Raw genomic sequence first — 23,559 nt, forward strand, 5'->3', positions numbered from 1 at the left:
TTCATGGCAGCACCGGGCCCTGTCTACTTCAGTTTCAGCTCCAGGTAAATCCTCAGCTCTGGCTTGTGAAAAATGTTGTTGAAACCGTGTATCTGGGATCGGACTTTTGCTTTTTTACCCCTGCAGAGTGACAGTGATTATTTTAAAGGGGAAATTTACAGCATCGAATTTCCCCAGATTTTCTGGGTCATGAAGCTTGAGAGTCATTTAGAGCTTTAGCAGTTGCCTCCTCCTAACTTTTCATAGTACTCATAGTATAAGGCCCAAACACCTGTGATAGTTTCAACAGATCATTCACATTTGGCATTAAATTGCAGGTATATGGTTGGAGTGCCAGTAAATACACGTATAATTACATATTTTAAGTTCAAACTGCAGTTCATACTGCTTTCAACAGAACAAAGCAGCAAATAGAGATATTTTGAATCCAGCTGATGTATTTTCAGGGCGGCACAGTGGTGTGCTGGTTAGCACTGTCGCCTCACAGCAAAAGGGTTCCTGGTTCGATCCCAGGAGGGAGCCCTTCTGTCAGCGTGGGTTTTCGCCGGGTACTCCAGCCTCCTCCCACAGTCCAAAGACATGCAGGTTGGGGATAAATTAATTGGTGACTCTTAATTGTCCATAGGTGTGAATGTGAGCGTGAATGGCATCTCTTTGTGTCAGCCCTGTGATATGGGCCGTTCCATATAGATCATAGCGCTAGTAAGACGGTAGCTGCTTGACGGAAGCTGCACAAAATTACGCAGCGACACATCATGACACGCCTCTTTGAGGGGGTTCTATCAGTAGTGGTCTTGTATGAACTCAGAGGACTATGAGTTTAGAAAGACTGATGAAAGCAAAGATGGCTGCACCCTATATTTGCCATAAGTGGCTCTGCTCTTTACTATTATTTTTACTGTTTAGCAAATTTGAGTCTTCATTTTAATTACTCGTACACATTATAATGCCTTATGGGAATGCTTTATGATGTGTTGTTGTGCGTGGAATGTCGTGTACGTGTTGTTTATCTGTTGGTGTTGGTGAAAGTAGCTAGCAGTGTTGCTAATAATAAACGCTCCGCTACTGTAATAGCGACGACGGCTTTCTTGCAGGCATCCATCTTTGTTTACGTTTATGTCGTAAATGGTACAAACACACACGGGGACGCATACTGCCAATTTAGACAGGAAATTATTACATTTTATGACATCATCTTGAGTCTCACTGCTCGTAGCAACGTAAATGGATCACAGCAACAGTCTGGCGACCTGTCCAGGATGTACCCTGCCTCTCGCCCAATGTCAGCTGGGATAGGCTCCAGCGCCCTCGCAACCCTCAAAAGGATAAGCGGTAGCGAAAATGGATGGATGATATATTTTCTTTGTGTGCATACATGCATACGTGGGTGTCTGGTACTCACGTTGGTTCCTCAGTAACGCTGATCTCCTCCTCCAGTTCTATGGCCTGCTTTTGCCACACAGGTTTTGCCTCGACTGGAAGCGTATCTAGAGCAAATCAAGCCGAAAAGACAATATTGAAAATCAAAAGAGAAATAAGTGTGCAGGTTAGGAGGTTAAAACATGACAGTCTAACTCACCGATGGACTTATAACAGGGCACAGTCACCAGGCATTCCTCCTTGATGTGGGGCTTGGTGGTGGGATTACAACCTCCAGCATGGAGGCCTCTGTGATCAATGCATAACACCACCCTGTAGCGCAGACCCTGACCACAGGTCACCGTGCACTGGGGGTGACACGACAGTTCAGAAGATACAGTCTTTAAAACACTGACTGACTGATGATCATTTTCACACACAGGCAGGCTAATGTGTTACTCCCATGGTTCCATCTCTTTACTTGTGTTTGACAGAAAGCCCTTGACTCAAGGGAAGTAAAAAAAGAGACCTTCCAAAATCCCTGCAGCTCTCTGCTCAGGAGTGAACTTTGTGCATCCGCTGCCAAAACAAGCATTTAAAGGCAAGTTCACAGGGAAGAATGTGCTAGGTAAACAGCATCCCAGGTTTTTAGAGGGCCACAAATTTGACTCCCCGGGCCTCTGCTTGTGCCTCTATAACCGGTGAGGTTGAAGAATCCCCACAAGGAAGTTGTATGGGATATTTATGGTTAATATAACAGCAGCTCTGCCAAATATGTAGGTTAACCAGGAATGTCAGATGATCCAGGTGCACCATCCTGATTAACTGGATGTATTGTGCAAAGAAAGGATTTAAAGGCATGGTTTGGATCTTTTTAAATGGGTTTGTATGAGGTACTTATCCATAGTCGATGTATTGCATAGAGTAAATGTCAGTCAGGCATATAGTATAGTCATATTTTCACTGGTTTACCTTACTGTCAGACACTATTTCCAACAGGGAAATGAAGCCATTATATGCCTCTCTTCAATGACACATCTATTAACTCGGCATTCATAACTTTAATCTATTAGTCTTAATGTGGCCTTTAAACTTAATTTCCTGGGCTTTCTATTGTCTTTACACTGTGAAGAAATAATAACCAATAATAATAAAAGGGCAACTACTGGTGACCACTCCTGTGCCAGCCAGGTGGGGCAGTCGAAGGTGTTGCAGGGCTGCAGGATAGCCGTCTTGGGGGAGTAGAGACACTTCCACTCCTCAGTGGGAGTGATGATGCCCTGCATGTCCTCCTCCACGCAGGATACTGAGCGACTCTGGATGCCTCCGCCGCAGGAGGTGGAGCACGCGGTCCACGGACTGCTCTCCCATCTGACATCATTAAAGGACAATGTTGAAGTCACTCATGGAGACTGGTAAATGTTGTTGTGTCACTATTACACTATGTGAGTACATACCGAGGCAGCGGGTGGTAGAGGTCGTATGGCATTATTTGCTTGTAGCCGTCACTAAAAGGCAGAGTCAATTAAAGAAGTGAGGATTTTGGATTATGCACAGTGCTGTTGACAGATCATTAACACTGAGTTATAATAAAATGCTTTGTCCACTTTAATTCCCCCAGAGGTCTGGTCTCTAACCTGGCCAGGCAGGGATCCATGTTGCATTCCTGCAGTTTGGGTTTAGGTTTGACATTCTCTGGGTAATAATGGCAGTACTGATCTACAACCACCTTGCTGCTCCGAAGGTCAAAGCACTCTGCCGAGGTCAGCTGGTACCCTAAAGACAAAGAAATGTCAGTCATCACAAAAGAAACTGACTCTAACACATTCAGTGGAACAATAATTCAATATTTCGGCATCACAGCTTTCAGTCAGTTGGCTCGCAATATCATCGGCTACCATGAGTCCACAAAGCTATGCTTACCTCCACCACAGGTGACGGAGCAAGGAAAGAAGTCGGTCTCTCTCCAGCGGTGGATAATGGGCTGGTAGTAGATGTACTGGACCACACTGTCTGCTCCACTGGCTAACTGCACCTATGGAAACAGTGTTAAAAAAATGTTTTCACTATAGTGTTTCAGTTTGAGGAGTTTATGTCACAGCAAGGCTTTCAATTTAATTATAATACATCTAAAGGACGATGAATGAATAAATATTTGTTTCGTGACCCATCCCTCATTCCAGCATGTTTACCCACCATCATCTAACAGCACAATACAGTCTGTAAATGTCAACCAAACATAAACATTATCCAAAAACAAAACAAAAAACACAGAAATTAACTCCCCACAAATAATGCTTCAGGAGATGTCCTGAAACAATAAAATCAATTCCACAATACAAACACAGAAATATACAAACACAGCCCCCAAAGCACAAGACACAGTACACAAATCCAAACAAAACAAAATCTACATTTACATTGATTAGGGCCCGACGCTGTGTATTTGATACAGCTCATAAACCAATATTCTGTAGTCCATATAAAACAAGTCTGGGGAGATCATCTGTCATGTGTTACTTCTCTCCTCCCAGGCTTTAGAGAGATTTTTAGAAAATCCAGAAACAAATCTCAACCAGAAAACTTTTTAAACCAATATTTGTCGTAAATCATGACAGTACAGAATTAATTTTAATTTGTTTTCCACCTTTTTGGCTTTAGCATTTAGCTCTAAATATGAACAAATTCTATCGTACCATCATAACTCTGTATCTTCCACTTTCAATATGTTTTGGTAATATACCACATATTTTTTAAAGGTTTTTTTTTTTCAGCTTTTGCCTTTATTAGAGAGGAACAGTATTAAGTGTGAAGGGGGAGAAGAGAGAGAGGGGATTTTTCACATTTGTAATCTTTCCTGAATAAACTGCTCTCAATTTCAAAGGTCAAAAAAATCTCAAAAGTCCTCACTTTTGAATTTTACAATATTTCTTCGACCTGTGATTGTAGGGATTTTGCCTAGACTCTTGGAAATAATCCACAGTCTTCTACAAAAACAAATATTTCAGATACCCAATCATGAATGGTGAATGCAACCAGAAAAATCTGAACTAAGAGATTTGGAAATATACTTCTGTATCTTTCCGAGAGTTAGTCCCATGTCATTATGTGTTTCTGGGTTAGTAAATAAAACATTGTTAGCACACAACAGCTATGTAAACTCCAGCAGGTCCTGGTTTAACTGATACAGTTTTAAACCGCAGCTAAGCTCGTCAGATGTTTAGTGACACAGCATCAGCTGCCATATTATATACTGTTTAGTACCAAGGATTGATGGTGTGGGTTTGTTTCCAAGTCTTTCTGCCCCCTAGTGGCCAATGCAGCCGCCATATGCAACTGGAAAATCAAATGGCATCTCACACAACAATTGAAGTCTCATCAACAAACTAATAATTTCCTTCCAACATAAATTTTAAATGACTTTCTCAAGCAGTCCTCAGGAGGAGACACTGCCCATATACTGTATGTCGGACAGGGTGTTGTTTATGTATTGCTAATCTAAAAGGGTGGAGAGAAGGAAATTAATAACAGGGCTAAAACTCAGTGCCGAAGTTAATACAGATATAGTCTACTGCCATTTATGAGTTCCACTTTGCTGTCAACTGGTGTTTTCAGATCATTTCAAGGTTCCTCTGATAAAAATGACTTGAGACATATGACTGGAGGGAAAAATCTGAGCTGACATTATAGTAGCTTTGTTCACTGATGGTGCCAACAAATGACTGAAAGATACTGGAATTGTTTTAGAGAAGTTTGTTTCCACACACAGGAATTAAAGGAATTTGACCCAGAGTAACCTGAAATGTCAGTTTCTGCACACTCAAAGGTTGAACACAGCTTGTAGCAGGAATATCATAGGAAGTGATAAATCATTTACTGTATGAGAGCAGACATGTTCTTAGTGCTTTGCTTAGATAAGATAAAGAATCCAGGCTGTATTTATAGAAATCAGGCCATGTGTGTCACATGTGGAGTGTTTTGTCTGTCTCTGTCCTTTTGTTGGAGACTTTTTGTAAAGTCTCATAAATATTTCAGCAAACATTTTTCCTCTAACCTCACGCCTCAAACATATTGAAGAAATGCCCAAAGGCAGATTATACCTACAACACATATAAATCAAACTCTGCTCATTCACATTCATGTGTTTACAGTGGAGAGACTGTCTGGCAACTTTTTAATATGATTTTCCATTTGTCCAAACTTTTTCCAGCGCTGCGATATGAACTGGCCGTCTGCCTCGTAACAGATTAGAAAATTATGCATTTATAGCTTCTCAGATTTCTGTCTCCTGGATTCCTATTTATTGTCCAATCCTGACTTGTGTGTTTATGAGGGGGGAAGTTTTCACAGGCGTTTCCCAGTCCGCTGCCTGTAGAAGTTTTAGTGTCCACTCACTGGGCCTAGTCTGAGAATGAAAGCATGTGGGTGTGTGTATTTAACACATACACACAAACAAAAAAATCCTACGCTCCACTACTGAATTTATGAACTGAATTTATGTTGTGTTACTTTTTAACACATGCTGTAAGTAAACCACAGACTCTTCTTCAAGGCTTGACATTCCACCATTAATCATATACAGGTTTCATAAACTTGAGGTTTGGGAAACGGAAGAATTGGGTGGTAATTCTGTGTGGGCTTGCCATTTTGTAAAACAAGGTTTGACATTCCACAGAGTAAACTGAGCCATTTCTAATATGAAAACACTTATACTAAAAGTAACCTTTTTCTTACAGAACAAGGGTGTGTATGCGGGTTATTTAAATGCAAAAAAAGATGTTAAAAATGGGGCACAGACTCCTTTCCCATTGCCACAGAGCCATGTACACAGCTCTGCCGTAGACAAGTATGCCTTTCTGTGTTTCTTTTTCTGGCATGCCATGTTGGACGTCATGGCCAGCTGGAAAACAGATTAGTAAACAGTGGAAAGCAGCACGGAGGACAGTGAAAATGTAACGGTGGTTACTTTATTCTCTTACTGTACGTGCACACCAAGAGCTGCAAAAACTGCAAAGGCAACCGATTCAATTCATTTTCAATGGGCACTGGCGACCATGGCTGCAAAAGCTGCAAAGCGTCCGCGTTTTGGCGACCAGAGCGTCAGATGAAAGTTGGGGAGTCGTGAACTTTATGCAAATTAGCTATGACGTATTTCGGCTGTAAATGACCAGCCACCAATCGCAAAAGTAGATGTCCATCGCTTGTGTGGAACCCAGAGAACATCCTCGGAAACTTTAGTTCATACCACACATTCGTTCCTACTTCAAAATTAGAGAGAAGCTAATCACTGCTGTAGCTGGACATCGAGTCCTTTATGATTCAAGCCTGTTTATATACAGTATAGGGACCGAAATCAAAAGGACCAGGCGTGGGAAGCCGTGTCCCGAGTAGTTGGTTTGCCTGGTGAGTTGATATTGTTCTGTTTTCACTGACCAAATTTCTTTACTCATGTAGCCTAGCTTTTGGGGCATGGCAACCAGCAAAGATGCTGTGCTCCAGCCTGCTTTGCGGCTCCTTTAAATTGACGAGTACGATCGAATGTTCGAATGTATGACGTCATGAGAGACTTGAGTGACTTGAGCTGCCAAAAATATTTTGGACAGCGGCGGAGCTGGAGGCAATAAATACCTCTGACCACTGCAGAATATTTTGTGTGTGAATGCCAACTGTAACCTTTCCCATTAAATACAAAAGCCAGGTGTTAGTGGGTGTTTTGTCCAATGGCAAAGGGGATTCAGATCGATATATTTACAGTAAGCTCTTACTTTGACTGTGAAGTCAGCTCCCAGTGGGCCAGTGATCCTCAGGACCTCCTTATCTGACAGTTTCTGGTAGTCCAGGGTGGTGTTCTCCAGGTGATACTGCCCTGACTCGTCAAAGAACAGCTCATCTTTTACGCCTTGTAGAGTCTTACTCTCCACGTCTAAAGAAGAGACAAAGTAGATAGCTAGAACACAATGGACACATCAGAGTCACCATATACAGTAGGTGTATAGTTACGGTCATTGACTACCAAAGAATTCCCCATAAACAGTCGTATGTTAATTTAATTTTTCACCATTATTGTGTCAAACAGAATGAAACAACAAATAAAGAGAGATGTCGAGACGCTCAAAGAGTCTTTGACAGAGACCGTCAGTCGGATTCAGTAACATAAGGAACACAGACTGGCTGCTGTATTTGCAGGCACAGAGACTCACTTTGGCACTGCCAGGAGGCTCATGTGGGTCTACTAGCAGGCCAGCGCTGCTGAGAGCTCTTCCACTGTTTGACCTCACTTCAACCCTGGCCTTACAAGGTCTTGTGTGATTCCAGCATGGACATTTAAGCAAAAACAACAAGGAAACGCAGGAACACGCAGTAACTAGCAGCAGTCATCATGTGCAGACAGATGGTTACAATTTAAGTGCCCTTGGCCAAAAAGAACGGGGGAAATATCTAATGAAAACGCCATCCATTCAGAAAAAGAAACGCTTTTGGCCTGGCTGGGGTAACAATCTGCAAACTAACCGTGGAGCAAAGGATAGGTATGGAAACGGAACATTCGTTATCGATTTGATGCAGTGGGGAGTTTGATGCCAGTACTTGATATTTGCTGGAAGCCATAGATCTTCACAGAGCCAGGGCAAAGGGGAGAAATAAATACCTCCTGTGGTTATTCTGCTCCAAGCTACTTTTAAAACCAGGCTTTAAGAAAGAGCCCAAAATGTAATATATTTAAGTATAAAAGGTTAATTTGAGATTGTTATTTAGGTGAAATATTCATTAGAAAGGTCAAGCAAGTATAACATATATAATGAAAAACTAATATCCTTTTTGAATCTCAAGTCTTTAAAACATAACTTGACCTGCGGTTTAACTCCCAGAGCACATGCAAAGTACTTGTGTTTAATGTGAAGGTATTTGGCAATAAAAAACACTGCCAAATATTAATATTATGTTCAACTGTTTTGGATGGAAGGGCACCCTGGACCTACCAGGACTTACACAAGTGATCCGGGCCTTTCAGGACTAGACGCACATGACGACTCTTATAGGGGACAGCAACAACTGTGTCCTCAGCTTGAGTGAGAAAAACGACAGAGGGAGAAAAATAGCATAAGGTATCAATTAATACTTACAGGAAGTCAATATAATTACAACTGGCAATACAAATACAATCAGACCACAGACTGTTTTGTCTTGTATAATTCAAGACAGCACCCTTGGGTGAAACTGGAAATGTAATTCTTTGCTCTCTTTGTATTCATCTGGGTGAGATACTGAGATACAAAAAAATAGAAATAAATCTTTTAGATATGAACTTTCATGCATTGTCATTAAAACACAACATGGTAATTCTTATTTACATAAACAAAAATAATACTGTAGTATAACAGTGGTAATATTTTAATACAGATAATACTCTAATTCAATTTGAACAAAGGAATTAGCTAAAACAAGCTAAAAATTTAGCTTTAAAGGGGCACTCCAATGATTTTAATACTGCACTTCCAAAATGTCAGGAGACTTGTGCAAGAAAGATTAAAAATAAAAATGTTGCCTTTGAAGCAGCTGAGGCCAAGATATCCTGACTTTTGATCAGTCAAGTATGAGTAGCTTGACAAAAAATCACTGGATCCTACACTTCCCATAATGCACCTGAACACCATCATTCATTAGACCTTCCCTGCTTGGTATGAAGTGTTATGCAGCGTCTCCAGGATGCTGCGATCCCAATAATTATTGCATATTCAGCCAGTCCCTATGAATTCTGCGTGACCTTGTATTTTGTCTAAATGCAGCAACTTTACCGCAAATTTTACTGCACAAAACAGGTAAAACCTCACTTCATCATAGAGCTGCTGGTAGTGTATTGATTCTCTCAACCCTCCCAGCCCTGCTCTGTCTCTTTGTTTATTATGCAACTACTGCTGCAGGAGTGTGAGCTGCATGCCTGGGATGGAGTCAAACACACCATGAAAGGACTAACTGTTAGCATCACACGGCTAACTCTTAGTTGGATTAGTCAAAAGATATGAATGGGTTTAATGTCAGAGTCGAGCCATTTCGGTGTCGGTGCTTTTGTTGGCAAAACCCAACCATGTGCGTGTGTTGGCTAAACGGAACCCCGTGCATTTATTGTTGAAGGACAAAACATTAACTCGCAGTGTTGTACCAATGTAGTGCGTTTATGTTGAAGGAGACTGTATGCAAACTGTCCATTTCCTGTAAAGACGGAAGTGTATTTTGAAAACAGACAATGGCATGTAACAGGTTAAAGTCGACATGGTGTCCCAGAATGTCAACAACCAACGCAACCAGGGTACTTTGCACGTCATCTGTCGACGAGAAAAGTCAGCGACCAAATGCTGATATGTGATGGGTTCGGAGTGAGAATGTGCTGGACAACATTAATGCTCCAGTTTGTAATGCATGCATTTGAAGTCTTTCTGATTACATATGAAAATAACCCTAATGACATCATTATCAGGGGTTATTTTCCTAGACTTGACAAATTTATAGCATTTGAATTAAAAAAAGTAAAGATTCTTTACTTTTTCCTGATGTATGCTGGGATTTGTAGTGTCCTCGCACCAGTCTGCAGGATGAGCCGTCTCCATTGCACACACCGCAGTTGTCTTCCTTTGCTGTGCTCCCCAACTCATGATCACAACCTACAATCTAATGATACACAAACATTAAAAAAAATTCCCAAGACTTGTTGTTTAACCTTAATTCTGATCTTCAACTATGAATGAATTAAACTTCAATCAAGATGCTTTGCAAAACAATGAAAAGAAAAAGAAATTAAAAAAAAAAAAGATGAAGTCCCAGTAAAAGTACTCATGTTGGTCCCGTTAGACCTTTAAAATTGAGTTTATTAAATAAAATGTCTTCCTTTATACCCTGTATATGTTACAATCAAATGATCCCAACAACCCTCGGGGTTCTTCCATATTCATACCACATCTATTGTTTGTATTTCTAAGATAGCATGAAACATCCCCTTTGGGTTGATCATGGGTTTTTCCAAAAATGTTCCCCATTGTTCTCTATCCAACATTATCTGCAACCATCCGTAGTTGATTGATGGAGTTTTTCGCAATTTCTGTCGGTAAGACAAAACCAAAACCACAGTGTGATTCTAAGCATGGTAAGAGAGTGTATTCACATCCCTGTGTGTCTCCGCACACAACGCCTTGGGACGTAATTTCATTCAACCGGGGAAAAATGCATTGTAAACTATTTCCCGGCCTGTCAGTCAAAAAACCCAATCTTGAATAGTATTGTCATTGGGGATTCATGTGTATAGCAGATGGCATGACGTTAGCATTGTAACTTAACCTGCTGTGTATAGCTTTTTTGTATTTATTTACTTGCATCCAAATGCGCTGTGATACCATAACTTGTGAGACAGTAAATATATGCTGTGTTGACAAGAATAAAACAAACTACGCTGTGTTTTAGGAAGAAATTTCCTGTTATATGGTCATAATTTGACACGATTTTCTGAAATTTAAGATCATGGGTCAGCTGAGGTTTAGAGTTTGGGGCAACATGTGTTTTCTTAGATAGCCATTTGTCTTCTATCTTGAACTGTAAACCCTTAAAATTCATTTTCATAAAAATCTAAATATGTCATTATCTCAAGAAAGATTTCACAAATATAATTTTCTCAGGGGATAGTATCTGCTAAATCAGATTTTTTTGTTTTCATTGAAAGTTTTTAATCTATCAAGCTGCATAAATACTTTAAATGCACTATGTATTTGTCACATTGTTTTCCAAGACTGCCTTCAATTTGAGCTAAGCCTGTGGCTGTTCAACACACTGGTATGAGACTGGATTTGGAAGATACACTTTCCAGATTTTTTTAATAACAATTGATCAAAATCACATTCATTGGTTTCTAAGAAGTCTGCCCTGGGACCCCGAAAATGTGCAAATGTCCCAACACTGAAAGGTCAGATTATTTCTCTATTTTGTCTCCAAAATGTTTTGAGTCCATAATTTTATATTTGGCTTCCTGTGAAAGATAAATTAAAAGAAATAAATATGAACTCCTCAACGTTGACCTACCTGGCAGATTCCACTGATACACATGTCCAAAGATTCAGTGTAACAGCGTGTCCCATCCAGAACCTTGGGCGCCAGCTCCACCACAACGCCCAAGCCCTTGGCTTTGCACTTAAGAGTGCAGGGGTTGTCTGGGTCGTTGTACACAGGCAGCCACTCATGGTACTGACCCTGATATCGCACGTCTGCATGAGCTGAACACTGCTGGGCACGGAAATCACCTGAATCTGGAGGGCAATCCTGAGGGTAAAAAAAACATTTATTATAATTAGTGCAAAGCATATCACGAGTGTGGATCTGTGTGTGGGAAGCTTAGTGTTCCTATGAATCTTGGTGGACGAATTGTTGAGACTGTGATTGCTGAATGTCAGCACAGTGTTCATCATAATAAATGAAAGCAAAACTAGTTTGATGTTTCCCACCCACAACTTATCACTTTCTCTAAAACAACAGGATCCAAGATCACTAAATTACACCCCCTAACCATAAACCTTGGTCATATTTTCACAGTTCCACCACACTGGATTCTCAATCACAATTTGCTCAGTTTATTCAAATAAAAACCACTTGAAAGCTCCGTTGACATCCATTACATAAAGATGAGTTTGCCGAACTTACCACATTACTGCATGTGCGATATTTGATATTCTGTCCTTCGCAGGTCCTGCAGAAGAAAGAATGAACATGTGGGTGAACTGGCTTTGGCGGTGAGCGATAAAACAAACCACAATGCACACCAATCATGTTCGCCCGAGGCAGCTGGTATTCCAACCATTGACTCTTATCATTTTTTGAATTGCTGAGCAGCGACTGGAATCCTACAGTGATGATGTGGCAGCCCACAAACATGAGTTCTGTGGTGTGTTTGCAAAGATTTAACAGTCTAATTCACACAATGTGATGATGCATAAATACGAGAGCATATGTCTGAACAAGCAAAAAGTGAATGCAGTGCCATGTCTCCCCTTCTGTTCCTGAGATATGATGTTAATACAATGACCAGGAAAGTGTTTTTGTAGAACATTATGATGTCACAGTGAAGCTGACCTTTGACCTTTTGGATAAAAAATCTCACCACTGAAATTTTGTCATAACAAACGTGAATTCTTGAGTTATGGCCAAAAAGATGTTTTGTGAGGTCACAGTGACCTTGACCTTCGGCATTCAACCACCAAATTCTGATCACCTCATTCTTGAGTCCAAGTGGATATTTGTACCAAATCTGAGGAAGTTTTCTTGAGGCCTTCTTGGGATATCACATTCAAGAGAATGAGAAAGACGCAAGGTCACAGTGACCTTTGACCCAAAAAATTGAATCAGTTGGAGTGGAAATTTCTGTCAAATTTGAAGAAATTCTTTTCAGGACACTTGTGTAAATGTTTGTCTTAAATATGCATATGAATTCTTGAGTTACGGCCCAGTGACAATTCACGACCAGATTCTAAACAGTACATAATTTGACTCTAAGTAGACATTTATGCCAAATGTACTGAAATTCCCTCAAGGCGTTCCTGAGATTTCGTTCACGACAACGGGAAAGACATGAGATCACAGTGGCTTTTACATTTGACCACCAAAATCTAATCAGTTCTTCCTTGAGTTTAAGTGGAGGTTTGTGCCAAATTCAAGGACATTCCCTCAAAGTGTTCTTGAGATATCACATTGGGACAGACAGACGGACAGACAACCTGAAAACATAATGCCTCCGGCCACGGCTGTCGCCAGCACAGAGGGGTAAACACAGGTGAACACAGTTCATAGGTACTGAAAATATTTGAATGCAATGCTAAATTCTCATTGGTCCAAGTAATCAGTCTTTAAACAAATACAACTTTATAAACCAGCAGTACCACACATACAGTAGTAAAGCAGACACTATGAGCCCTTCGAGCTGTGTCTGCTGAACAGATTGGAGCGGTCTGGATCACAGCTCTCTGCATGACAGTCTGCAGTGTCTTTGCCTAAATTATTGAGCTAACCACTTAATGAAAAAAAATTAGGATTCCTTTGTGCTTTGATGCGGAGTAATGATAAACCATTCATGGTGGCTATGATAGGCCAATTATCCAAGACCTCAGTGGAAACTAATCAAAGGATATTCTTTTCAGTTTGGGAACTTATGAGGAATTCCAGTGTCATCGGGCCTTAGCTAATCTGGAATCATGATTGGAGGCAACATCGCAGAGATTGGACTCACGGATGAATGAGAGCTTGAGGATTTTTACAATATTATTCCACAGAACGGAGGGAGTAGATTTGAAGCGTGTGGCATGGCAAGAACATTAGACCATGTGACGTATCCAGACAGTCCTCTCTGCCAAGCCAAACAGCCGATCATGGGGCCTGGACCCAAACAAGAGCCTTTCAAAGAGTTGAGAGACAGGTAGGAAAGATCAGTGGATCAGTGGGATGAGCAATATATAAACTACATGTTACAAAAAGAGGCAAAGGAAATAAAATGAATTTCCATTTTCATTTCCTCTTAACTTTGAAAGCTACAAAGTGGAGGCTAAGCAGAAGTAGGACCCGGACTAGGGATTCACTGTGGCGTCATCACAAGCTAGTGAAAAACGACTGGAGCACATAACACATAACTCACAGACTATAACCGCTGCTTTTTTTTCTGCCAGATATACGCACAAAACACAACTACAAAGAATGTGCTCATCAGTTAACTGCACACAAGACAGCACATAGAGTAAAACTACCATGTAGCATGCCAATAACCTCATCTACAAGAAATGAACTCAAATCTATTGTAACCATGAAAAATTCATAGTAATAACTTCTTAAAATATTGGATATGCAGTACAATTTGCTTGGCTCATATTGTCCATATATATGTCATCAACTCTTCTCACTAGATTGAAAGTAATTGCAACCAGGGCTCCATAATCTTTGCCATAATATTGATACACTTGAGGCGAGTGGGCACATGAAAATGCGGCTGAGCTTGTAATGGCTGAAATATGTCTCTTGCTGTGAGCTCTGCTATTGATCAATATAGGAAATTAAGAACAGTCAGGCCATCAAAGAAGAGTAACATGAAGTTGAGAAAGATGAGGCAACAGCAGAAAAAGACACTACATGAGTCAGCCCAACATTTCTGTCCTCAGCGAGATGTTTTGGCCCAGATTGGCATGAAATTTGGAACATATGCCCATGGTGCCCAGAGGATGAATCCTAATAGTTACACTTATCCCCTGACTTTTCATCTAGTGCCACCAGCACATCAAAGTTTTTACTCATCCAGTGAAATATTTCCAAATTCAAAAGACAGATTAGAACAAAATTTCATGCAGACATTCACAGTTCCCAGATGACATGGCCCGACATCAGCCCACCAAAACGCAAATTTGAGTTAGTTTGGAAACTCACATTTAATTGTCAGTTTCCAAGATGCATTATCTATGGCAGTGGACCAAAATGCCTCTGGATGAAATTGGATAGACCTACACCCAATCAGAGCAATGAAACATAATGTAGTGCTGAATGATGGACAAATGGACAAAGTGATGGACAAATGACAAAAACAGACTAAAGTGTGCAGAGATGAGCTGTAGTGGTGTAGCATCAATATGTCTGCGAACGACTGTTGAAAATAGTACTTCAAGTGAAAGTTCCACATCAGCTGCAGCCATCTTGGTTGTTTACGAAATGCCTCAGTGGTGCTCGTCTTTACTGAGCTGGGTTTGAAGTTTGAGGACACATGAGCCAAAACTCATGTCATGAGGTATTTTGTGTAAAAGGGAGAAAGTTCAAGTCTCACCATCTCAAACATGCCCAATACTAGATAAAGGTTGTGATTGGCCTGCCCTGGGCTGGCTGGAAATCTGTCTGAACAGGAGAGGGACCAGACACAATTGCCAGAGCAAATACAAGAGGTTGCAGATTCGTTTGGTTCCCAGGCTACAGATGACGCATCCTAATAGTAAACTGACTTTCGCAAGCTAGCATGAAGTTTTGCTTTCGAGTGAAATATCTCAACAACTGTTACTTGGAATGAAATTTAGTACCTTTATGCTGAATTTTAATAACTTATGATGCCTTAACTTTGTGTATCTCCCTGTTGTGATTTGTTCAATACTTTTCTGTCTCTCCTGATTCTGAATTTCTACGTTGTCAAATCTTAAATGAGTTTGGATTCTACATATATTTGTACACAGTTTGTTGATTCAGGCGCAACATATGTTCAGTAGCACTGTGCAGAAGCTGGGTGTTTTTCGCACTGAACAAGCCACGCAGAGGGTGGTCCCCTATCTTTTGGAGTTGGAGACATAATCAAGATGCCATGCCCAAGTTAATTAAAGCAACTTAAATAGTCATTCCCTTGGAGAAAATTTACTTTTAACTACCACACCATTTAAAGATAGACTTTAAACACAGCTGCGGCATGCTTTTAGTGAAATTCCAAAACACCACAGTCATTTAATGCCACTGCCTGTAAATCCTGCAAATCAGTGACCCCATAAAGAGTAAAAATATCCTTATCAGTGGTGAGAAGTTATTTGCAACAATAACATGCCTAACTTATTCCTTGCCCCTGCCCAGGACTGCTCGTCTTTATTTCCTGATCATGGAACATTATCAATGGGGTACATGAGTCTCAATTATTTAAAGTCAAAATAAAGTCAAGGCTGGCCTCTTTTTATAAAAATAAATGACAGAAAAGACTAATCTGAAGGTTTGGCCAACCACAAGCCTCATAAAAAATAGAGCAGCGCTTTCTCTTGCCATGACACCCAATCCATATGTCCACACTTGCTTCAAATGCTGTTGTTAATAATGAAGATTGTGATCAAGTGAAGTGTGTTGAGCGGGTGGAACTAATGAGGGCCAGGCGATCTGTGTTTAGTCTGTACTTTACATGTGCCCTTTTGGTTGTCTAACTCTTTTCTGCATTAGCAGAAGGTCCTACGCATGTGCGTGTGTGTTTAAAGGTCAGAGAGTTGGAGCTGTATTGGTTTGGAGGGTGTTGCAGGCCCGTTTCCAGCCTCTCTTTCCAAAGAGTCTCACACACACACACACACACACACACACACACACACAAGGGGCCTTGTGCTGTGCTTTTTAATGACGCTGTTTGATCTGCCACCCGGTTCCAGGCTACTGCTCTCTCATTCCCACGCAACAGCAGGGTGAGGTGGGATGAGTGGGTCCTACCATTTCCTCAAGAGCCCCATACATTACTGCTACGGCCAAATGACACACCAGTTTGTAAACATGCCCACACGAGCATGTACGTCTACACATGCACACACTGCCTACATCCCACATGGAGCTCAAACTCCAAACACCTCTTAACACGTCAATTGCTTTTACAGCCAGTAGCATTCTGAGGTGTGCCTGACCAAAAAAATCTGGGCAAGCAGAGAGAAATGGTTGCTGCTGATATCATTAAATGAACTTCTCAAAAAAGCCATTGACCTCAATGTTTACAGTGTAGCACATGGGGGGTCTGGCTCTTGGAGTTTGAGGTTTTGACAGCCTTGTGCTTTTTAGCCTGGCTTCCCAGCACCCGCGCAGACAGATTCATGGTTATGACACACTGGAAGCACCTTAGAGAACATCTCGGTTCTGACCTCAGGTATGATCTGTGCTGTTTTGTCAGTGTGTCTTTGGATGGTTGTAATGTTTTATGATCTCACCGGCTGCTCCTGTCACTGCTGGAGCTCCCCCTGAAGCCCCAAACAGTGAAACAGAGGTGACTTTGGCAGCAAAGCTCATTGGCTACCTTTACTGAGAGAGCAATACATTTGGGGAACTGTAAAAAAGAGGAATGCAGTGAAGTCACCCTGCAGCTATTTCCCAGTCTATAAATGTGACAACATTTCTATGGAAAACATACCCTCTCATTCCTTCTTTCTCCTATTTTTGCTCTTGTTCCTCAAATCCATTTGTAATTGACCACTTTGTGCGGTGCACTTGGCTTCAAGTTTTAATCTTGAAGCCCACAGGGTTAGCCTGAAGCCCAACCAACCAGGTGACTTTGGCACCAGGATGAAAGGAACGAGAGGTCCAAAGTGCAAGTTCCAGTTTGTTCCCGAGACTTAAGCTGAGATGATGAGCAGTGGGAATCCAACCAATGTGGCTTCACTGCTTGCAGAGCCCAAACGCTACCACAGAAAAGAGTTATTTAAAGTGACATGTGCTTGAGCGAGGGACATTGATTGTTATGCTTTGATTTGTGAGGAAACAAGTCCGGGCCATTATTGAAAATCAGATCCCTATTGTCACTGATGAATTCAAGATTTAGGCTCGTATGGCCCGTCTAGACAGTTTTAGGAGGTGGATGGGCAAGTGATCTCGTTTGACCCCTCAGGGCTATTTAACAGTCACGTTACAGTCATATGTATTTTGAGCACTCCCATTACAGCCCATGGGAATGGAGCGATTGGTGAGATTTACTCACACTATTAGGGACGCTGTCTGGATTTATTTGGCAGAATGGCTGTGAGCAACAGAAAAAGAGCTCCCCCTCCTCCTCCTTCCCTCTCTTGAATCATAAAGCCATGATATGGCACTTTAATGGAAACCAGTCCAACCCCAGTCAGGACTTTGCTCTTTAAAAGGGGAGATTACCTCGGATAGTGTTTGAACACACACTTACAAATTGTTCATGTGATGTTTCCATTTATCTTAAGGTCAGTAAGTTCTAACTTATAATAAGACACATTCAATTTACTGTATCTTCTCCTCTCCTGTGATGTAAGAATCCCTTAGTACTTGTTACACAGCATCATTCTGTGAGAACTGAGCTCATAAATGTCAATGTTTTTATGTCTCTGGCTCTCACAATAGCAATTTTTCAAAGTTAGAAATGTTACCAGTAAAGGAGAATTGCTGAGAATACTTTAGGCGTGGTATAGGTATGGTGTGCTGTATGTGATGAAGGTGAAGGGGACTCACGCATTTTTTTGTACATTAATCAAAGATAATTGAGGAAAACATTGGAGAAATTAATTGTAGTTAGTTTCTTAATTAGTAAATGCTTCCCAACTGTAGATATAAGCCTTGTTACCACCAGGCAGTACACTTTAGTTCAGTTATATTTGTTTACATTGTCAAAAGTTGGGATAGTACTAATACCACCATTCTATTCGGTTGCGGTACCTCACACACTGATCCCATACTAAAAGGTGGAGCTTGAAACATTGCAGTCTGTTGTTTTGTCAAGAGAGGACTGTCACTCTTGCTCTACAAGGAATCAATGCAGAAACCTGCTATTTTAAAATATCCCATCGATTGCAACAGACTGTAAACATTCAAGCCTTTCCATCCTTCCTTTTGCTCTGAAAATACTGACATGCAACCCTGTTATATGGACAATCATCAAGGTGAAGACGTGTCTCTGCATAGAAATAAAGCAAGAGCTGGACTTGAAACACAACCCCGCCTACATTTAAGAGTATTTTCTGCAGTGGAAACACAAAACAGATCAAGGGATTTGTCTGTACTGGTTACGTACCAGTTCTAAGGGTACTATACCAGAAGTGTTTGGTGGATGTGGCTGTAGTTTCAGAACAACTCTGATCAATGCATCCCAGCAGAATTTGGTCATGATTGATTTAACTCGCAAAACTAGGGGTTTGTTCTTTAAATACATTTATTAAATGCTTTTTCAATCAATTATATTCAAAGTTGTAAGTCATTAGCAACCACAACAATCCATTCTTGAGCCATATGTAATCATAGTAGGTTACATTAGTCATGAAAAGTAATATATGGCACAGCAAGCACTCTACCTTTGTTTCTCTATCAGCAATATTTTCAATGCAGCACCCTTATCTCAAATGTGCTATGTTGTAGTAGATTAGTTGTAGTCATTGGCATGACAAATGATGTCTTTTACTGCACTATGCAAAAACATGAGCATTGCCCATGGTGTCACCCGCTATATTGTCACACATAGGGCCTTTCCCATTTCTACCCCTTAAATCTTCCACTTGGTATTGAGTGCCCTCGTTTGCGAGATAACCCTTGATGAGGGAAGTGAGAGACGGAGAAGAAACGCTGAAAACATAAGGCGCCTACAACGTCTTCTAGTTTGGATCAAATATTTTGATGCTGTGTTCAACCGAATTGCTGATGAGTTTACACTAGTCCAAACATATGTTGTTTGTATAGCCTACATTCCAATCGTACAGTAACAAATTGTTTTCCAAAACTTGCCGAAGTTGCTGACTTCACAAGGTGTTCTGGAAAATTTCATCTTCCACTTCGTTGAAAGTGTGGGTCGGGGCTCCCTTGGAATCTAGGGCGGGTTTTGTGGTGTGCTGGAAACCACTTCCACTACCTCAATTCTGTTTTGGGACACCACTAGCCTAAACTTGAACACTCACAACCAAGTGCAAGTGGGTATTTCTAGGGGAAGTGTGGGTATTGGGACAGGCCCTTAGAGTACGTATCAGGTTTTAGGGTGAGAAGTGGTTGAGAAGTGGCCTTACTTGGAACTGAGGCATCGTCTGAGCGAGTATGAGGCGCCTCCTCCGCAGGTACGGGAGCATTCACTCCACGAGCCCCAGGCATCCCACAGAGTGTCTCTGTCCTCTTCTGATCGGGCCGTCCGTGAGCTCTACACACCAGGAGAAGAGACATGACTTAAGCAGAAGTGAAGGAGGAAGTGAAGAGTTTGTACATATGAGTAATCTATCATGGACATCGTTGAGCAGTTTCCAGTTTTACTACAGTTACCTCATCCATTCAAACCAATGCTATGTTGTGTTTATTTTGTTTGTCTTAATTTCCACCCACAGCCAACCAAACATTCAACACAATAAATCTGAGTAAGTTATGTTTTTATTTCCATTTTGCAACAGAAGCATCCTGGATGCATATTCCTCAGCCAACTGAGTTGTGGCTTCCTCCGTTTATGAAGATTATCTTGCAGAGTGTGCAAAAACACCAGAACTGCCAGATGAGAACCTGAACTGAATTCCAGGAGCTGCTGAAAAGGAAATACAAGTGCATGTGACAGGATGAGAGAGACTGCAAGGGGAAGTAATCAAAAGCTCTCGACTTTTGCCCCTTTGCTTAATCAAAAGCTCTCGACTTTTGCCCCTTTGCATATTTAAAATGACTGAGTCATCCTTCAGATTATGAAACGTTGGTCCTCTCTTAAACTCCAGGCCTCACTTGTGTGTGTCTCTGTTAATTACATTGTGCTGTATTTGGCAGCAGAGGTAGGGATATTACTGTGGGATCCAAAGTCAACATTATGAGAAGATGAATTTTGCAACTGCAAGGACAATGTGTATCTCAGGTGTAGAGTGACAGCCAAAAAGGAGAGATCCTCTCCACCCCTCTATCCCAGACTCTTTTAACTCCTCTTTGCCTCTCTCAAGGCTTTTTCTATTTTCAGATTAGATTTGACTGAACTGACTCACCTTGCTCTAGAGAAGGTGTTTATTTATAAGGCTGGCACTGTCATCTGATGTGGATCATCTACAGCTCCATATGAGTTATGTTTCTTTGTCTTGGCTTGACGCAGCAGCCTAGCTCTTCTCAATGCCCTTTGCAGGTCTGACTGAATGAAGTTAGAGAGCTACATTATGGGCTCAGATGAAGTGAAAAGGAAAATAGATTGCTTTTGCTATCTAGAACAAGGACAGCTTAGCTCTGTTGGAGGTATTCCACTCAAAAGCTGCCAAAAATCTGGCTATATACCTGTTGAATGGATGAAAACCTGGATTTTTTTTTTTTTAAAAGGGCTTGGAACTAATGCTGAGACAAATCATCCACCTCCTATGGCAGCAGGAATGTGGTTTCAAAGACTAGAGGTGCAAACACATTCAATAAAATAATCTGCCATTCAACATAGGCTTTGAGTCTATGAAAAGAAATAGATGGATATAAGAGAAAATTATCATTTCCCACAATAACCTGAACACTTAGGCAGTCTTTCTGGTGTTGCTGAACCATGGAAGATTATTTTAAGATTGCAGAAATGCAGCTTTTGTGCGCTTTAGACAGCCTCCCGCGACGGGATCTTCACACCACGATGGCAGTTTGTGCCTGTGCATCCCGCAGAGTTTTTGACAGTGACTCAAAAATCCTGCAGATTAGGAATGACGTGAGGCGCAACTAGCCCCCTTACCCTGAACACACTCAAAGAGGCAGGAACTTTGAGAACTTTATGTGTAACACCTGCTCTTTAAAAGATTTATGCCCACTGAGCTGACAAATAGTTTATAGTCAAAGTGAGATACACAGCCTTGAGATTTTAGAGGGAAAACTCCAGTTATTTCAACCTCTTTGGCCCCTTTTCCTAACAGCATGGCATTGTGCTTCCCCTACAAAGATGAATGGATCTCGCAAAGGAAAGCAGATACAAGGTTATAATACCGCCTTGATTATTTTCTTTGGGTCACAGTAGCAAAAACACCCATGCTGTAAGCTGCGGAGCGGGGTGGTGGGTTCGCATTATTAAAAGTGCGTAGGGACTGATATAAATGGCTGTCAGTGCTGATGACGCTTGAGGAACAGCAGAGGGGAACGGCGAGACCTAAACAAGCAGCCAACGGAGCATACAGCCAAGAATATCGGCAATGGCGCTACTTTCTGCACGCGCCAACTATTCCAATGTTTGGATCCACGGTAAATAAACACAGGCTGCACTCTGGGCAGCCGGTTAGCGCACCACCTTAATTCTCCTTTGAAAAGCAATCAGTGAATTTTGCACTCAATTACGGCTGGGAGCTGTGTGCTGAGTGCTGCGAAGCCAAGAGAGCCAGAGGCATAACAAGGCTGGTGAAGAAAGAGGAGGGGAAGCAGATGAAGGGACGGAGGGATGGAGATGAGGAGGTTGTTTGGCTGACTGTGCTGCTATTGTTCTCAATGGAGGCGGAGGAACACAAGGCTCCACTAGTCAGACGGCCGTCCTGCTGGGATTTGGATCCAATAATCAAAAGGCTCGGATATCCACTTGGAGCCTTCCTAACCCTCCATCACTACACGTCCCACCTCTCCTGCTCTGATCCCCTTGGGGTTTTATTTGCACCATACCTTTCACACAACAATGCATGTGCATTTAGACACATTTGCTCTCTTTTACTATGAGAAAAACAGAGCAAACATAAGTCCGCAAAGGCCTTGTGGCTGTCAGACATCCAATGTTTTCACATCAAGTGGAAAAGAGGAAATGAGCATATGATAAAAGACCAGTGATCCCCATATTATAGGTTATTCTGATGGACAGATTCTATTTAAGTCACCTGTCAGCAGCTGAGACTAAGGACATTTTCCTTGAAGATGGAAAACTCCTCGACAGAGAAAAGAAACCTGACTCTGGTGCCTTTTTTTTGCAGACTGTGTCAATATACATTCGATGGCCTTTTCAGTCGGCAAGACATACGATATTTGCACATCTGCTGAATCCCTTGTCGTCTGCTCCACACTGCACGGCACTGCGCTCACCGTTGTGCCGCAAGCAGGGCAGCCACTGTAATGTAACAGGGAGTCCTAACCTCCATCAAAACAGCTTGCTGGCCTGCATGTGCATGACAAGTTGACTTTTGTGGCTTAGATCACAAACACAGTGGAGGCATGGGGACATTTCAGGAGGAGTAGATAAGATAAGTCAGGTCACACAAACTGCCTGTTTAAGTTACAGCTGAAAGAAGTCCAGGATCTGAAGAGTATATTTCTACTGCACAAAGTTGCAAAATACAAACTGTACATGCACACACACTCCCTCACAGTAAAGTAATCTATTAGTACACATGCTGTCTGAATGCTTGACTTCATGTGACAAGTATTTTAAGGGGATTAATGATGAAATCGAAGATAAAAGACAAAACATCACCAAAACAAAATGAAATTTTCCAGGATTAAAATTGAGGAAAAAAGTAAACATTACAGTACCAGGATAAGAAGAGCTGTCACCAGTAGCTTGCAAGATAAAAAATCTTGCTCCATGCCTTCTCAAGTGTGTGTGTCAGTCACTGCAGTGCTGAGTGTGTACTTGTTTATGTGCAAAAGTGTGTGATGCCCTCCTCTCTGGGCCACTCTGTGTGTCCTGTCCGCCTGCCTGCCGTCTCCTCTCTGACTTGCTCCCGTCCTTCCTCAGGAGTAACTTGGGGAAGGGGAGGGAAGGAGGAAGGAGGATTGGGAATGTGTGTGTGAATGTGTGTGTGTTTTTGT

At 41.5% G+C, this 23,559-nt stretch overlaps 1 protein-coding gene across 6 annotated transcripts in view; it reads right to left on the bottom strand.

The window, feature by feature from the left end:
* Positions 1-23,559, bottom strand: part of LOC117246050 (ADAMTS-like protein 1) — a 124,411-nt gene that overhangs the window by 18,083 nt on the left and 82,769 nt on the right. For 3 of the 6 annotated variants that reach the window (XR_013488564.1, XM_078164352.1, XM_033609714.2), the window contains exons 3-14: positions 19,866-19,993; positions 12,037-12,082; positions 11,422-11,658; positions 9,897-10,023; positions 8,347-8,421; positions 7,125-7,282; positions 3,283-3,394; positions 2,997-3,135; positions 2,817-2,867; positions 2,526-2,730; positions 1,580-1,727; positions 1,403-1,487 (exon numbers count right to left, since the gene is read on the bottom strand). Coding sequence is in view for 5 of the 6 variants with exons in the window: in XM_078164352.1 (XP_078020478.1) it covers positions 1,403-1,487; positions 1,580-1,727; positions 2,526-2,730; positions 2,817-2,867; positions 2,997-3,135; positions 3,283-3,394; positions 7,125-7,282; positions 8,347-8,421; positions 9,897-10,023; positions 11,422-11,658; positions 12,037-12,082; positions 19,866-19,993 (1,511 nt within the window). In the remaining variant the exon portion in view is untranslated. Of the gene's footprint in view, positions 1-1,398; positions 1,488-1,579; positions 1,728-2,525; positions 2,731-2,816; positions 2,868-2,996; positions 3,136-3,282; positions 3,395-7,124; positions 7,283-8,346; positions 8,422-9,896; positions 10,024-11,421; positions 11,659-12,036; positions 12,083-19,865; positions 19,994-23,280; positions 23,462-23,559 lie in introns of those variants that run through there. The other 3 variants (XM_033609717.2, XM_033609720.2, XM_033609716.2) reach the window with 3 other exon arrangements.

Source organism: Epinephelus lanceolatus, chromosome 22, assembly GCF_041903045.1.
Source record: "Epinephelus lanceolatus isolate andai-2023 chromosome 22, ASM4190304v1, whole genome shotgun sequence".
Classification (NCBI taxonomy): domain Eukaryota; kingdom Metazoa; phylum Chordata; class Actinopteri; order Perciformes; family Serranidae; genus Epinephelus; species Epinephelus lanceolatus.